Source organism: Myotis brandtii, unplaced genomic scaffold (genome assembly GCF_000412655.1).
Source record: "Myotis brandtii unplaced genomic scaffold, ASM41265v1 scaffold1557, whole genome shotgun sequence".
NCBI classification, from domain to species: domain Eukaryota; kingdom Metazoa; phylum Chordata; class Mammalia; order Chiroptera; family Vespertilionidae; genus Myotis; species Myotis brandtii.
The window spans coordinates 192456-209966 of NW_005355651.1; the positions used below are offsets into that span (position 1 = coordinate 192456).

At 54.9% G+C, this 17511-nt stretch overlaps 1 protein-coding gene across 6 annotated transcripts in view; it reads left to right on the forward strand.

Annotated features, from left to right (window-relative positions):
- Window positions 1–5994: 5994 nt before the first annotated feature.
- Window positions 5995–17511, forward strand: part of MAP3K7CL (MAP3K7 C-terminal like) — an 18957-nt gene continuing 7440 nt past the window's right edge. The window contains exons 1-4 of one of the 6 annotated variants that reach the window (XM_014536051.1): window positions 6732–6749; window positions 7080–7138; window positions 16439–16500; window positions 17320–17435. In XM_014536051.1, the coding sequence (XP_014391537.1) occupies window positions 17353–17435 (83 nt within the window). In that variant the 5' untranslated portion in view covers window positions 6732–6749; window positions 7080–7138; window positions 16439–16500; window positions 17320–17352. Of the gene's footprint in view, window positions 6163–6731; window positions 6750–7076; window positions 7139–11866; window positions 12027–13630; window positions 13646–16438; window positions 16501–17319; window positions 17436–17511 lie in introns of those variants that run through there. The other 5 variants (XM_014536048.1, XM_014536050.1, XM_014536049.1 and 2 more) reach the window with 5 other exon arrangements.

Below are 17511 nucleotides of genomic sequence, written 5' to 3' on the forward strand. Positions count from 1 at the left end.
TCCTGCAGGGAGCCCGCTGACCCTGACCTAAGGGTGGCTCGTGCAAGTGCTGCTGGCTGACCTTGACCTCCTGACCTCCATCAGGTCCCGGCTGGGTGGCTTCCCGTCTCTCGTTTTTGGCCGTTTTAGTCCATTTTCTCTTCTTTTCTTCCTTCCCCACGTCAGCTTTCTTCTGTTAGAGAGTCGTGGGCTGCACTTTCCGACCACAGCCAAGCGGGTCGTTGCTCAGTCTGTTGACAACACCGCGGTCTCGGTCTCGGCTCCAGCAGCGTCTCCTGCAGCTGAGCTGCTGGGCGGGTTCCCAGGCGTGGAGTGATGGGTGGGGAGGCGAGGTGGGGTGGGGCACGGGCAGGTGAGGCGGGTGGTGTGTGGGCAGGTGAGGCGGGTGGTGCGTGGGCAGGTGAGGTGGGGTGGTCGTGGGCAGGCCAGGCGGGTGGTGTGTGAGTAGGTGAGGCGGGTGGTGCGTGGGAGGCCAGGCAGTCTTCTCCAGGCGGCGAGGTTGAGGCGAGGCCGCCTGCACAGAGCTCCCTGTCACACTCCCCTCAGGGACTCTTCACACACCTGGAGTCGCACCCCCTTTGACACAGACCTGGGGTGTGGTCACGGCGGTGACAAGGCGAGGCGGGCATGTCCACGCGTGTCGTCTGTTGCCCTCGGCCAGTGTCGTATCCGTACATGTCACACATAGGACGTCCCCCCAATGAACACACACTTGGAGTAACTCTAAAGGCAGTGCTCATTAAAATGCATTTCACGTTCAAAATTGAGGCATCAGCTGTGAAAGTGTGCGTACATGTTTGGGGACACCCTGCTATGGTGTATATGTTATGTGTGTGTGCACACATGTGTACACATGTACACACATATGACATGTAGGCCCAGGCGCAAACAGCGTGGCCACCTAGACCTGTCTTTTGAGGGCTGGTTGCCTCTCTGCCACTCCATCCACTGACCTGTCATCTCCCGTCACCCATCTGTCCTCCCGCGGTGCCCCTGTGGGTGACACTGTGACCAACAATGACCGAAGAGGGACAGGTCCATCCCCAAACGGTGCCGCCCAAGGAGCTGGGCCCCTGAAGTCCCTGACCCGCAGCCCATCTCCAAGGCACCTTCTAACGCGGGCGCCCGGGCAGGAGCTGGCGTTTGCCCACCTTTCTCCAAACGGGCGCCCGAGAGCCCCCGTCAGTGGGCACCGAGGGGGACTGTGGGGAGCAGTTCATGGCCTTGAACTTATTGTTGAGGAGTCAGCAGAGTCCACGAGGAAAGGACTCACTTTTGCTGTCAATGTCGACTCGTTCATTTCCTAGGAGACTCATTCAGTGCCCCTTCCCTCAGCCATGTCAGGCCTGCTTTTCTTCTTTCTCCTCCTCCTCTTCCTCCCCCTCCCCTCCCCTCCCCCTCCTTCCCCTCTTCCTCCTCTCCAGACTCACGTCTACAACCCTGACATGTATGTTGTGCCTCCACGCACTTGCTCCAGCTGCACCCTCCCCCTCCTTGGCCTTGCAGGTTAAGCATCACCCCGTCCCTGACTGTGCCCTCTGCACGCCCAGCAGACATGAGCCACCGTGTCCCTTACCTGTGCCCCACGGCACCCTGTGCTGCTCCCTCAGAGCTCTCATCACACGACCTGGTAATTATCTGCTCTCGTCTCTCCCCCTCGAGGTGGGGAGCGTTCCCCGGGGGACATCCCGATCAGCAGGGAGTCCCCCCTTCTCCTCCTCCCCATCTTCCTCTTTCTCCTCCTCCTCTCCCTCCTCCCTGTCCTCCTCTTCTCCTTCATATTTCTCTGAGATGAATTGGGATAGAGATTAAGAACATAGGGCTCTAGCCTCAGCAAGGCACGGCTTCTAGACCTATTTCCATCACAGTTTTTTTGATTTTGTGTAAGTCACTACACTTTGCTGAACTGCAGTGTTTGGTGAGATGTGTGAGATGATTGGCAGCTGTAAGACTCGCGTTAGCCCTGTGCAGACGAGGCGTCGCCATGGTGCTTCCTGCAGATTCCGTCTCAGCTGTCCCTGCACCTGCATCTCACCCGTTACCCGCTGTCGAGGCCGAGGCACAGGACCAGTGATCAGGGGCAACGAGGGACCAGTTAGCCGGCTGGCGGCTGTGGTGTCCCTGCTCCCCCTTGTCCCTGACCTGACCTTTACTTCGTTTCTGCGCTCCCAGATCTGCCCCAGGTGGGCCAGGTGGGCCAGGTGGCGAGAGGGCACGGCTCTCCCTCTGCGCTCCCAGATCTGCCCCAGGTGGGCCAGGTGGCGAGAGGGCACGGCTCTCCCTCCGCGTTTCTTGAGGCAGGGAGTGGGGAGGTCTGTGATGCGGAGCAGGGGCAGCCGCTTCTGGGAGAAACCTGGTCGGGAAGAGCAGGATGTGTTCCATAAACACCAAAACTCTCGTCCCCTGGAGCGAGGGCTGCATAGTGGGAAGTGACCGGCCATTCCCCGAGCCTCTCTGACCCAGGAGGACCATGTTGTTATACCCATTTTACGGACGTGGACAGTGGGCTCAGGGAGGGTAACTTGCCTCAAATGGCAGCCAACAAATAGCATTAAAAAGGGACTCAGCACGTTTGGAGGTGGGTCCCCGTCATAAAAGAGAAGCCCGGCCCGGCCGGTGTGGCTCAGTGGTTGAGCATCGACCTATGAACCAGGAGGTCACGGTTCGATTCCGGTCAAGGACACAGGCCCGGATGGTGGGCTCAATACCTGGTGTGGGGTGTGCAGGAGGCAGCCGGTCCATGATTCTCTCTCTCATCGTTGATGTTTTACCCGTCTTTCCCTCTCCCTTCCTCTCTGACATCAATAAAAACATTTAAAAAAATAAGAGACACACGAATGCTCCTGAGAGCAGTGTCCCGATGGCTGTGGGGAGTGACGCAGGAAGGTCACTTCTGATATGTTTTTAGAGGAAGAAAGAGGGGACGTAGAGGTAAATTTCATTTGATGGTGAACGACTTCCAAGGGGCTCTTGAAGCAGGTGTTTCTGGGCAAGTATGTGCTGAGCTAAATTAGTAAAAACATTCTTGCAGAAGGATAAATTGATGAGAGTCACAAAGTGATAGCAGCAATAATGGCGACCAGACGGCTGCTCCTAAGAAACGTGAAACCTGCGCTCAAACCTGACCCGGTTCCCGGTGGAGAACACCGCGGTCTGTTTGACGCTCGGCCTTGTTGGCCTGACAGTGCCAGGTCCTGGCTGAGGTCACATGACGATTAATATTAATATTAATATTAATGATAAAGAATTGGCAGTCTGCCAGGTGTCATGCCAAGTCTCTACCTGTATCCATATCTGTATCCATATCGATAGCCCTATTTATACCTGTATCTATACTTTTGATTTTATGCACCTGGAAACCTAGTGTGGATTAAAGAATTCACATCTCTAATGCTTAGTAAGCAGGAAACAGAGATTTAAAAAAGCCTTTGATGTGTTTCAAAGCGATGTGATGCTCTCATGAGAAGCTAGGCATCCAGACCTTTAAAGAAAGTTGTTTGATATATTATTAACGTGGGTTGGCAGCCTTATAGCACTTACTTTATTTCTATAAATAAAACATTAATCTCAATTTGGATTTAAAATGAAAGTGCCCGAAGTCCTTCTGTGCATCAGTTAAATTTGGGGCAATATTTCATATAGAAAGTGTTTGCTTTGATAGGAGAGTATCAGGGAGACCGTTCTATGTTGAGATTTAAATGAAGAGAGTACACCCCAGGCCCAGGGCGATGTCCCTTCACTGGCCTGGAGCCCAGGACACAGGGCTCGCTATTCTCTGTGATTCGGAGGAGGAATGAGGGGAGCGTCAGCCACTGTGGGCCGATCGTGCGCGCACACACACACACACACACACCCACCCACCATTACCCCTTTTGTCCGACTTGTGGTGACGGAATGGAAGCTAAGCTTGATCATATTAAGCATTTATTATTGTTATTATTACTGGTTATTTCCTAGGCCCCCGGCTGTGGGATAAATGACTGATGTCTGATCCCTTTACTGGCATCTAGTTCCCGGGACAGGGAGTATCACGCCCATTTGGCAGAAGGGAAAACTGTGTCTCAAAGAGGCCACGCTGATGCTCCACGTTCACCACCTGAAGAGCCGACGAGCTTCCGTGCAGGCCTGTCCACTGCATGTCGCACTGACCGCTGTGTCCTCAGCGGTCAGGGCCTTCAGAGGCGAATGTCCCCAGGAACGTGTGTGCGTGAGCCTGGGCGCGTGGCCACGGCCCTCACCCGCTGGCCTGTGAGTGTGTGTGTCCCTGAGGGGCGGTCTCCGGCCACCAGCTCGGGCCAAACTGCCGACAGGACCAGCTGCAGGGTCTGGGGGGCCGTGCAGTCCTGCGGGCTCCTGGTCGGAGATGGTGAGGAGTTGCAGACGCTGTGGGCGGAGCATGCCACCTGCCTGGGCCCACCTGACCCAAGGGCCCCGTGGACTGAGCTGGCGGGAGACCCTGGGGCGGCTGCCCCCGAGGGACGTGCAGGTAGATGGGACGGAGTCTGAGCAGGTGGCCCTTGGGCTCCTGGCTGGGATGGGAAGGAAGTGGGTGTCCCCCGAGCTGGCTCCCCCGGGGTCTCCTCTGTGTGGATTGGGTCTCCTGGCCCAGCCCCCGATTGTGCCTGGGATGGGGGCCCCGGTGGGGGGAGTCCGGCCGGGATGCCGTCCAGAACAGGGGCTCAGACGCTGGTGTGCACACCTCGTCTGGTTTAGACGGAGTTTTCACCTCTCGGATGTAAAACAGGAAATAAGGACACAGCAGCGAGGACTTCTTAGTGTTTGTTTTTATCTGCAAAGTACGTTTATCCAACAAATGGACTCGCCTCTGGCCCAGGGTCCGCTTGTCTTGTGAATCGGGTGTTAAGTGTTCTCTGTCATGAGGTGCTGGTGACACGATTCCAGAATTTGGGGAAAACTGCTGGAGCTCGAGACGGCCAAGCGTGTGTGCCGTGGGGGTCAGGGGCCAGGGGGGAGGAAGGCAGGGGCGCGGGCGGCGGGACACCCCTGCCTCTGCACCAGAGGATGGTCCAGTCGCCGCTCAGCACCTCCGGCCGCGCGGGTCCAGCTACTGCGGAGCAGGGAGGGTCCGCATGGCAGCCCCAGGGTCCCACTTCCTTGGTTCAGGGGGAAACGCAGCGAAGACGGTGGTTTAAGGAACAGAACAGCCGGCAACTGCTCAGAGGCCCAGATGCCGTCCTGGGCACAGGGCGGAGGGTGCCGTGGTGGGTGCAACAAGCGAGCTCTATTTTAAGAGCCGTTGACTCAGTCCATCGCGTCGGCCCACGGGCAGCGGACATCTGCTTGTGAAACACTCCTCTTTATTCTCTCCTTCGTGCTTCACCCTCAGCAGTTTCCTGGGCCCCTGGCGTGTCCCGCAAGCCCACGGCACCCATTCGAAACGGAAGCCTAGGACTATTTCCTCAACACATGAAACTATGATAACGCGACTGGCCGATGTAGCCGAGAGCCCCTCTCGCGGCATTCAGGCAATATTTGGCAAATAAATAAATTTTTTTTAAAAATATGTTTTTATTGATTTCAGAGAGGAAGGGAGAGGGAGAGAGAAACATCAATGATGAGAATCAGGTAAATAAATAAACGTTAATCAAATATACTTGCATCCGATTTTGTTACATTCTAAATAAACCCGGGAGCTGCTTTTCTTTTTTTTATAAAAAGGGAAGTTGGCCGGGGGTGGGGGAGGCCGGCGTGGCTACTGTACAGCCACCTTGGCTTCCGGAATCGCGACTGGGCTCGCCGCTCTCAGGAGCCGGTCCAGCGCCGCCGTCCAAGGTCTCCCAGCTCAGCCAAGTGTCCGCGCAGCTGTGTCCCCGGGGCTGAGTCATCGCCCTCCTCCCGGCCGGCCCGGCCTGTGACTCATCGTTCTGCTTTTAGCATATTTGCCTATTTTTAAGACCAGTTGGAGAAGACAGCCACTGTTTGAAAGTAAACAGGCCACACATCACCGCGGGGCGCAGGGAGCGGCTCCAGGCCCTGGCGCTGCCGGCGGCCGGGTGCCAAGGCAGCAGATGGCCCGGGAGGCACCGGCTGGCTCGCCTCCTCACATCTGTCTTGGGTTTTCTCGTTGCCGCGGCCACTTCCTGCTTGGAGTAATCCAACTTGATGCACTTTGGAAACTAAAGCCTGACTTTTGTTCTGCTTGTAAATTACCAATTCTGTGTTTATTTCTCCGTCAACTAATCGGGCTTCCCGAGCGACTCGAGGTTGAGCCTCTACTTGCTGCCAGCTCGTCAGCGAGGTCCCGCAGACGTGCCGTGCGCTGTGGCTGAGCCAGGACGTAGATTTCTGTCAGGGGCTTCGCCAATTCTGAGGCACACTGGGAATTTGCTATTTTCTTGGCTATAAAAGTGAATTCTTTTCCCCCCAAAATGTTTGTTTTTATTGATTTTTCTGTTCTTTTAGGGGGGGGGAGAGATAAAACATTAATGAGAGAGAATCATTGGTTGGCTGCCTCCTGCACGCCCCACCCTGGGGATGGAGCCCACAACCCTGGCATGAACCCTGACCAGGAATCGAATCGTGACCTCCTGGTTCATAGGTGGATGCTCCACCACTGAGCCACACCAGCTGGGCTGTTCTTTCTGTTAATCCTCATCAGAGGATATTTTTCCAATTAATTTTTTAGAGAGAGTGAAAGGGAGAGAGGAAGGGGAGAGAGAAAACATTGATATGAGAGAGACACATTGATTGGTTGATTCCCAGGGCCCGGCATCAAACCTGCAGCCCAGGTACGTGTGCTTGTCTGGGAATCGAACCCTCCACCCCTCTGGCTGACACTAACCACTGAGCCACCAGCCAGGCCAGAGCCCTTCTTCACTGGGGAACCATCAGAGGCGTTTGCGAAATGCTGGTGTCGGCCCCGTGGCTGGATCCTTGTGTGTGTGTGCTGCCGTGAGTGCTGCCGTCCTCTGCGTCCTGTCGGTCTCCAGCGAGAGGGAGTGACGAGCGGGGTGTCCTGTCCGTCTCCAGCGAGAGGCAGCGACGAGCGGGGTGTCCTGCCGTTGGCCCAGCCGCCGGGAGAGAAAGGGCCCAGAGTGAAAGTCTGATTTCCCTTCCAGATGGCGCCCCCACGGAGGACCCCGCGCTGCTCTTCCCGGAACTAGACCAGCAGCTGCAGGTGAGGGCTCTCCCGCATCCTCCTTCCTTCTCGGCTTCAACACAGAGCTGGGCAGTGGCCTGGGAGGCAGACAGAGGGCCAGGCCCTGGCGCACGGCCCTGCCTGTGACCCTCAGCGCAAAGGGGCGGCTCTTGTGCTGGGGGGAGAGGAGAGACCCTGGGCCTGGAACTCGTAGTCCACTCCCCTCTGTCTGGGCCACACAGCGGCCTGGCTGGGCTGGTGACTTAGTAAACGACGGTGCCGGGGAGGCGACCTCAGCATCCTCGTCCTCGCTCTGCCCTCCCGCCTTCCCGGGTCTCTGACGGCTTCCAATAGATCAGAACATCGTTACTAAGTGAAGCCTTAGAACCCTGTCTGGTGTGACCCTGAGGACGATGTTGTGGTCACAGTCAAGGAGGCTCCATCGGAGACGCCCAGTTCAATGCGCTGAGTGGTTGGAAAGACGCTGACTTAGGGCACTTTGCTTCTCTCTAGGCCAGCGGTTCTCAACCTGTGGGTCGCGACCCCTTTGGGGGTCGAACGACCCTTTCACAGGGGTCGCCTAAGACCATCAGAAAACACATATATAATTACATACTGTTTTTGTGATTCATCACTATGCTTTAATTATGTTCAATTTGTCACAATGAAATTGGGGGTCACCACAACGTGAGGAACTGTATTAAAGGGTCGCGGCATCAGGAAGGTTGAGAACCACTGCTCTAGACGATAGGGGGGGACTCCAGGCAAATTCGGCTCTGGGATAAGGTTTGGCCTAGAAAGCCTGGACGCTGGCCTCGGGCCAGATGTCCACATCACAGGTCACAACACAGGTCATAGGTCATAGGTGATTACACAGGTCGAAGGTCATTGCACAGGTCGCAGGTCATTGCACAGGTCGCAGGTCATCGTACACGTCACAGGTCATTGCACAGGTCGAGGTCATTACATGGGATGCAGGTCATTGCACAGGTCGAGGTCATTGCACAGGTTGCAGGCCATCGCACAGGTCACTACGAGGCCGCCCAGGCTCACATCTGCACGTGGACATCTGCTCAGTCACCATGTGCTTTCCCCTAAACGTTGTGTCTGGAAGCCCTTGGAGGGGCTGCAAACTCCAGTTCCCAGCAGACCCGGCGTTTCCTCGCACCCAGCACCGTCCCCACTGTGGCTGCCTGGTCCCGGGAGGCACTGGAGTTGGGGACCCATCGCCCTCGGCAGCAGGAAGAACAAGGGTGGGCCCGTGTCACACCTGGTGTCCCCTTTCTCGGCCGCTCTCGCCTCGGAGCCTGTGCCCCGAGCTGGGAACCTGGACGCTGGCGGGCCCTGCGGGGCCCCTGAAGGAGCCTCACCTCCCGCCCAGCCCCGCAGGGTCTCTGCCCAGCAGGAAGCGCTCCGCAGGGCCCTGTCGGGGGTAGAGACGCCGCAGGTCGCCAGGACGTGGGGGGCACACCAGGGGTCGCACACTCGCTGTCGGAAGACTTCTCTGTTCTCGAGAGCTTCCCTGCACCCAGCGCCCGCCTCCCTCTCCTCCTCGTCCCCGGGGGATCTGCTGCCCCCGCTGCTTCCTGGTGTCCACACATCCCCCCCTTCCTCTCTTTTCACCGGCTCCGTCTGCGTTTCCATCCGCGTGCTCACACGGCACAGGCTCCTGCGGGGCCTCGGGCTGTGTCAGCTGCTGGCGGTCGGGCTGGGGCTGCACGATCATAACCATCTACTGGTCCCCGCCACCGTCTTTTCTGCTTTATTTCACTGTCACCCAAAGCTGTTTTATTGGCCGGCTGGTGTTTCTCAGTGGTTAGAGCATTGGCCCCTGGACCAGAGGGTTGTGGGTTCAATTCCCGGTCAAGGGCAGGTACCTGGGTTGCAGGTTCGATCCCCAGCCCCGGTCGGGGTGTGCGGGAGGCAACCAATCGTGTCGCTCTCACGAGATGCTTCTCTCTCTCTCTCCCCCTCCTCCTTCCCTTCCACTCTCTCTGAAAATCAATGGAGAAATGTCCTTGGGTGAGGATTAACCAAAGAAATGCAAAAAGAAACAGGAATGATGCCAGCCCTGCCGCCCGAATGCCCTCAGCTTTGGTGCCACCTGTACAGGAGCTGCCGGGCAAGGGTGATCCCCACCCACGCTCCCCTGTGAGCCTTGCCACAACCGTGTAGCCGACTGTTATGTCCACTGAGAAGGGTGAGGTGCCATTTTGGTCTAGATGCAGTCGCCAGTTCAGACAGCGATTCTGCTGTGGGTAGACTCCCTTCCCGTCACCTGCTGTGGAGCCTGTGGCAGCTCACCTAGCTTCGATGGGTGTAGGATTGTTTTGCTTCTGGTTTGCAAGGTCGTCATGGGGGGGGGGGGTCATAGAACAACCTCATAAAATCTGCTCTGGCTTTCCGATAGCGGTTACACATTCCGTGGCCACTTACAAAATATCTGTGTGGTGGAGGCTCTACCACCAGTTTGACCCCAGGGTTTTTCTGTCGCTTTGCCAAGAATGTGGACATGCTGGAGCATGAAATTCGTGGTGCTGCTATTTTCACAGGAGCCCAAAACAGCCCCGGGCAAGAATAGCAGTGACCCACACTGCTCTTGATGTCTCTATTAATGCAGAATGTTGGGCAAGAGAGCTTGGGGCACGGTAGGTGTTAAAATGAACATCCCTTCAAGACAGTCATTTATGGGCCGTGGGCCTCAGCCCAGGGGCAGGTGGTAGGTTGGTTCTATTTTGTGTGGATTCCTTTCCTGGAAATGGGTTTCTAAATTCTCCGTGCCCCTCAGAGGCCGCGTGTGGGCAGAGCGAGTTTAGACCATGCAGGGCCCAGCTTATGTCCACTTGTAAGAATGAATGAAACGTCTTTAGGCCCCTGTGTCCTTCCATTTGGAAAAGGTCAGGACCTTTTCTCTCTTTAGAAAGATAGGACAGGAATTTAACTGGGTCAGGACTGAATTTGTCTTCACATCTAATGACGTTGCTACGTTTTGGAGACCCCGGTATGGCCTATAGACGCTCCAGAGCCAGGCTGCAATGTGGTCTTGATTATTAGCACTGGACTGAGGAACCTGTTTCTGTACTCGGGCATCGGCCAAGCTAACGAGTGGTTGCTGATGGGAATCACAGGGACCGGTAGGAAGCGGGCTTGGCGTTGGATTGGCCAGAATTGGCGCGCAGCTCCACACCCAGCAGTTCTGTGATCCTGGGAATGAATGCTATTCGCTCTCTCTAAGCCTCACTTCTCTGCACTGCAACGTGGAGATAATGCCTCGCCCGCGTCACTGTTGTGGGATGAACTGTGAGAGCGAGCAGCGCTGGCACAGTGCTCGGCAAAACGATCGCTCAGTCCATGTTAATGCTCTTCCCTGGTGAGCCGTTTGCTGAGCGAAGCAGTGAAGGAGGCACAATTCTGTGTCAGATGCAATAAGAGGAGCATCTCTCCGGAGCTTTGAGTTGGGATAGAGTTCGGAGGCCGTCGTCTTGTCTTCATGAAGTTAAGGGACTTGAAAACAAGGCGACTTTTTTTAAAGCAAATTGAGCAATAGCCTCCCCCCTCCGCCACCCCCACCCCAAGTCTCCCGTCGAATCTGAGCCGAAGGGACAGGTGTCTCGGTACACACTGAACTGGCCTCTCCTCGGACAGTGTCTGGTCAGTGCAGAGCTGAGGTCAGCTCCACGAATAAACAGTGCGTAGCTCGAGCTATGCACTAGCACATCTCGTTATCCGAGCAGTCCCTCCGGACACTTCCTTTAGGTCTTGCATCAACAGATCCCTGTGGCTGGGAAGGAAACTAGGAAAGGGAAAGGAAGCCAGCCTTCCAGGGTTCTCCGCCATCCGGCGGGAACGGCTGCTTTTCCCCCTCAAACATGTTGAAAAGTCCCCTGCAGTGTCTCTGGCTGCTGTGGCCACAGAGGAAACATAGATAGATCTTTGGAGCTTTCGAATGGTACCTTTTCTTCTTCTTTTCTTTTCAGAAACCCAGGGGTCACTAGGGTGTGCCTTGTAGGAGAAGTTTGAGACACCCTGGAGTTGTCACCCTTCGCATTGCTTATGTCAACGGGAATGACTTACATACTCTTCCTTCCAGTGTTAGATAAGGCATAAGAGACGCCGCACATCTACTGGTGCCGACGTTGACCATCATGCAGATACTATAAAATGTCAGTTCTTAAAATGTTTTAAAAATAATTAAAATTCTAGATAACAGCATTTTCAAATATTGCAATGAGTGCTGAGTATTTTTTCCATTTAGTTTTAACAAATTATGCTTGTTAATTTGGGGTCATTAAAGTGCAACATGGCCTTAGCCATGTGTGGTTCAGTGGACAGAGCGCCTGCCTGTGGACTGAAGGGTCCAGGGTTTGATTCTGGTCAATGGCTTGGTCCCCAGTAGGGGGCGTGCAGGAGGCAGCTAATCAGTGATGCTCTCTCATCACTGATGTTGCAATCTCTCCCTCTCCCTTCCTCTCTGAAATCAATAAAAATATATTTTAAAAAAATAAAGTGCAACATAAATTTAAACCACTCTGCTCCCCTCCCCTCCCCCCCAATGAAAGGTAACATCGAGAATTAAGGAATAAATACAAAGTCTGCTGGGCAACCATAGAATATTTAGCTTCCTAAATATATCTCGTGTGTGGAAGCTGGAGAGGAAAATTAACTTCTTACGTTGTCAAGGTGGACGGGCCAGCAGGACTTGAAGGAGCCAAGGAGAAAACGGAAACGCTGAGGCTGGCTCTGCCCCCGTGGAGAGGTTTGGCCGGGCCTGTCCCACGGGGCCCTGTCCAGGGACCGGGGCCATTTCAGGAGGAGCTTGCCCACACCGTGGCCGGCGGACAGCGAGATGGGGTGGCGTGGCAGGGCTGGCACTCCTGCACCAGGAGCCTGCGGTTTCTCGGTTACTTCATCTCGTTAAATCGGTCCGGTGAGTGGGTGGGGACCAGAGTGAGGCTCACCGCACCGCGTGTAATTCAAGCCCTTGGGAGCTCGTCCCAGCAGCTGGGAGGCGGGGGTGGGAGGGCCGGAGGAAGTGCCCTCCTGGGCTCTGACCTCATGCAAACCCCGGGCCGTGCCTTGGAAAAGTGTCTCCACGTTGGCTGGCGACGCCGTTGGGAGAATGTCTTAATTTAACCTTCTTAGAACCGGACCTGTTGCGAGTAGAGCAGACACCCCGCGGGGCCCCGGGTGGGCCTGCAGAGTGTTCCGGGATCCGCGGTGTGCGCACTGTCCCTGAGGTGCCTCCACCTCTTCCTCTTCCGATCACGGGTCTTCCACTAACCCCACGGCTGCCGGACAGGTGCAAGCCCCCTCTGGTCAGCAGGACCCGCTGTGCTCAGGGGCGTTCACATCACCGGACACTCACTCCCCCTGGGAGACTCACCAGAGAATTTCTAAACACGTGTCTTATCCCAGTAGGAATTCTGGTGAATAAGAGTAGTAAGATATTTAGGTTTCATACCTGAAATGAAAAGTAGAACCATAGAGCAACGAAATGTGATGCTCTGTGTGACATGGGACACTCATTGCTCTGTGTGACATGGGACACTCATTGCTCTCTCTGTGTGACATGGGACACTCATTGCTCTGTACGACATAGGACACGACCTCCAGGCGGAGTGAGTGTCCGGTGATGTGAACGCCCCTGAGCACAGCGGGTCCTGCTGACCAGAGGGTGCTTGCACCTGTCCGGCAGCCGTGGGGTTAGTGGCTCCCGGTGTTAAAGGGGCAAGAAGTTTCCGTTCCCAGGGTCCTCCTCCTTGGAGTGCAGCCTCTCACTCTTCAGGCTGGAGTGTGGGAGGATGTGGCATCCTCGTGGAGAAATAAGAAATGTTCCTCCTCCCGAGGCCACAAGAAATTCCCATCCCCACAAAGAGTTTATTTATTGCTCGTTCGCTCCCAGCCCGGAAATAACTACAAAGCTCTCTTGGATGAGAATAGTTAAAATTAAGCAATGAGAACTGAAGCAAAAATAAAAGTGTTAATTCTTATTCCAAGAAGTTAACCGACTATTTCATCCGGTTACCACAGGCTTTCTTTTAAGATACTTTTAAGTTTTTAGCGTGAACATGTGTCAGTATCTGACACACATGGGGGCCAGTTAACGCCCCCGTGCCCGTGTTTTCTATGTCCCATGACGGGAGCTGACTGGTGGCTCCGTGTCTAAAGTGGAAACTTGATCCTGGTGCTTGGATTTCCGGAATCTATTTCCTCAGGCAGATCTGTCCATGGACCCTGTTGCCACACAGTGTCTCCTATTCTGAGGGGTTGTAAGAAGGTAAGAGAGAGGATCTGAGATGCTACACACAAACACATGCACACAAACACCCAAACACGTCACGTACACACACACACACACACACACACACACACACACACACACACATTATATCGCAAAGCAATGAGTGTCCCATGTCACCCAGAGCATCACATTTCGTTGCTCTATGGTTCTACTTTTCATTTCAGGTATGAAACCTAAATATCTTACTACTCTTACTCAGCAGAATTCCTACTGGGATAAGAACACACGTGTTTAGAAATTCTCTGGTGAGTCTCCCAGGCGGAGTGAGTGTCCGGTGATGTGGGTCCTGCTGACCAGAGGGTGCTTGCACTTGTCCGGCAGCCGTGGGGTTCGTGGCTCCCGATGTTAAAGTTCCCGGGGAGCAAGGTCGGGCGCACGGAGGTGAGCCTTGGACAGGGCATCCCGGCAGCAGAGTTTGGAAGATGGGCTGGGCAGCAGGAAGATTTAATGATAACTCCTTTTTGCATTAAATTTTATTGGTTTCAGAGAGGAAGGGAGGGAGAGAGGGAGAGAAATATCAATGATGAGAGAGAATCATAGACCAGCTGCCTCCTGCTCTCCCCCCACTGGGGATCGAGCCCACAACCCGGACCTGTGCCCTGACTGGGAATCAAACCGTGACCTCCTGGTCCATAGGTCAACGCTCAACCGCTGAGCCACGCCGGCTGGGCTGCATTAACTTTTTTTATTCTGGTAAAGAACACGTATTGTAAATGCTACCATCTCAGCCACTTCGGAGTGTGCACTTGGGGGTGGTAAGCACAGTCACACTGTCGTGGAACCATCTGCAGACCTTTCTCTTCTTGCAGACGGACACGCTCCCCGTTACACAGCAGCTCCTCCCTGCTCAGCCCCTCGCAACCACACGATCATTTTACCGCGTCGTGGTGGGTTCTGCAAGATGACGCCTGTCCTCTCTGTAAAAAGACTGATCTTGCTCTCCAGGGCGTTCATGCAGATTGGGAGGCCTGGTGTGGTGCGGCGTTTACGGGGCAGGTTGGGGTGAAGAAGGAGCTCGTAGGACCGGGCACATTTCCTCCCCGGAACGCTGAGCATGTTTGGTTTGTGCTTTTAAAATTGGTGTTGCTTCTTACCTGTGGGAAATCTTTAAAACATTATTATGTACTAGAGGCCCGATGCACAAAATTCGTGCATGAGGCTCGACCTCCACTGCCACGGCGGCTGTGGGCCTCTGCCTTGGCCCCCGCCTGCCACCAAGGACGTCCGGTCTAATTAGCATATTATGCTTTTATCATTATAGATTAGTAGCATGGCCATGCTGCTAAGAGCACACGAGGACATTGAATATCCTGAAACGTCCCCTCTCCTCAAATACCCTTAGCAGTAGGGTCCCACTACTTGTACATAATTATGTCTTTGAATTTTCCACAATTAAGAAGCGCTAATAAAAAAAAGAACCTGTGAACCCTGGCTGGTTTGGCTCAGTGGATAGAGCATCAGCCTGCAGACTGAAGGGTCCCAGGTTTGATTCTGGTCAAGGGCACATGCCCAGGCTCGATCCCCAGTGAGAGGAGTGCAGGAGGCAGCTGATCTATGATTCTCTCTCATCATTGATGTTTCTATCTATCCCTCTCCCTTCCTCTCTGAAATCAATAAAAAATCATATATATATATAAATACACATATATGTGTATGTATCCTAAATAATAAAAGCCTAGGTGGTGCCTGCGATGTTGTTACAAGATGTTCACCACAAGATGGCCAGCAGGGGAGGGCAGTTGGGGGTGACCAGACTGGCAGGGGAGGGCAGTTGGGGGTGACCAGGCTGGCAGGGGAGGGTAGTTAGGGATGACCAGGCTGGCAGAGGAGCACAGTTGGGGGTGAGATGAGGCCAGCAGGGGAGGGCAGTTGGGGACAACCAGGCCTGCAGGGCAGGGCAGTTGGGGGCGATTGGGCCAACAGGGGAGGGCAGTTGGGGGTGATTGGGCTGGCAGGGGAGCAGTTAGGCATCAATCAGGCCGGCAGGGGAGCAGTTAAGGGGTGATCAGGCAGGCAGGCGAGCGGTTAAGAGACAGCAGTCCCAGATTGTGAGAGGGATGTCCAACTGCCGGTTTAGGCCCGATCCCACAGACATCCCCCAAGGGGTCCCAGATTGGAGAGGGTGCAGGTCGGGCTGAGGGACACCCACCCCCCGTGCATGAATTTCGTGCACCAGGCCTCCAGTATATATATAAAAGAACCCGTGAAAAAAATTCCAGTTCTTAAGAAAATTATGTCTAATTTTCAGTTTTCCTTTTAAATTGTGGCAGCAAAGGACAGTTCCCCTTTTTGGGGGTTGCTCTCGTCTGTAGCCTCTAGCGCACATGAGTCGCTGCAGAGCCCTGGGATCTGTTGCCATCACGTAGGTAACTGCTGACTTTGAGGGTCAGGCTCCTACACATGCAAGTTACTGACTGAACCGGGTGTAGTTGGCGAGTTTCACGAGGTCAGGACACAGATGCACGGCGTCCCAACACGCCTCCCAACACGCTATCCCTATAGGCCTGGGGCCTGACTCCCAGCTCAGCTGCCCAGAGTAAATTGCTTTCATCTCCTCACTGTTATCCCTGGAAACGTGCCAGTGGAACAGGTGAGAACTGATGAGGTGGTGAGTTCAGGGGCAGAGGTGGAGGGCCAGGCGTTCTGAATTCCTCTGGCGACAGCTTTGTCTGGCGGGGCGAGTGGTACTGTAGGACTGCCCGGCCCGACTTTTCAGGTTATTTCTATATAGAAAGGGGTTTCCCCACAGGCTGAGCTCATGCTGTGAGTGAGTTCATGGACGATAGGGAAAGATGCCGCATAATGTAATTTTTATTAGATTTTCCATTAATTAGGACACAACAGATGTTCCACAGGAAGGTACATTTCCTCCAAATCTATTTCAAATATTTATTTCTTTTAAAAAATCTCTACTCAGAGGCCTCATGATCAATGAGGAGGGTCATCTCATTCATCAACCAGACAAGAAACTCTATAGAATTTGTTGTACCTAGTGGGGTCCCTAACTATGACCCCCCCAAAAGTCTGTGTTCTTGCAGAATGTAGTGAGAGGCGCGGCAGTAAGAAGTCCGTTCGTTCTCTAGTTACCAACGTAGAAAAGGTGAGACACGACCAGTCGGACGCACAGCTCACACGTCGGGCCGCGGCGAGAAAAGGGTTACGGAAAAGCTAACAATGAGCTCCTGTTTCTCAGATATCATATAGCATTTTTCTATAAATAATTGAAAAGGGTGATTTAAAAAGCTCCTTAAAAGACTATTAACGAGTGTCTAAAAAGAATGATTTGAATAACTGAAATTCGATTATAAACTCAGGAAAGCGAGGCTTTTCCACGTGTCAGGGAGTGAGGTCGCCATGCGGGCCTGCGCCTCGTGGGTGGAGGAGTGGAAGGAGCTCGGCCCTCCGTGGCCGCCTGGTCCTCCCTCCTTTCCTCGGCCCGTCTTCCGCGTGGCCCCCAGTCCTTGCAGACACTCCCCCGGCCCAGACCCTCGCTGCGGCTGCAGTCCGGGTGCGTTTCTCAGGCGGGGAGATGCCGCCTGGGCTGCGGGACGGGAGAGCCAGCTGCGGCTGCAGTTCGGGTGCGTTTCTCGGAGCGAGCCTTCCTGGCCGGCTGCTCCTGGAGGGAGATGCCGCCTGGGCTGCGGGACGGGAGAGCCAGCCCCACGGACACAGGCCCTGCGCCGTCCGGGGGAGAATGACATGTGCGGTCCCAGCTCAGGCCGGGGCTGCGTGACTGGCTCCGGAGGTGAGTGGGGCTGTCGCGCCACCTCCGTGTCGGTCCATTAGTCCATTAGAACCGGCAGGATTCTGCTGACGATGCTGTTCTCACGCCCGCCCCCCCAAGACCATCCGGAGGGCAGGCGCGGGTTGTTTCTTCTGACGCGAGAACGTGGACTGATTTCTTGTTGTTGCTCCCAAGCCGCTGCCGCCCCGACATGACTCCCTGGAGTCCATGCAGGTCTTCCAGCAGCACTGCCAGATCGCCGAGGAGTACCACGAGGTCCGCAAGGAGATCGCGCTGCTCGAGGAGCGGAAGTAGGTGCCGCGTCCTGGCTGCTGGGCGGGGCGGGCCAGGCTGAGTGGAGGGGCGGGGCCATGCTGAGTGGAGGGG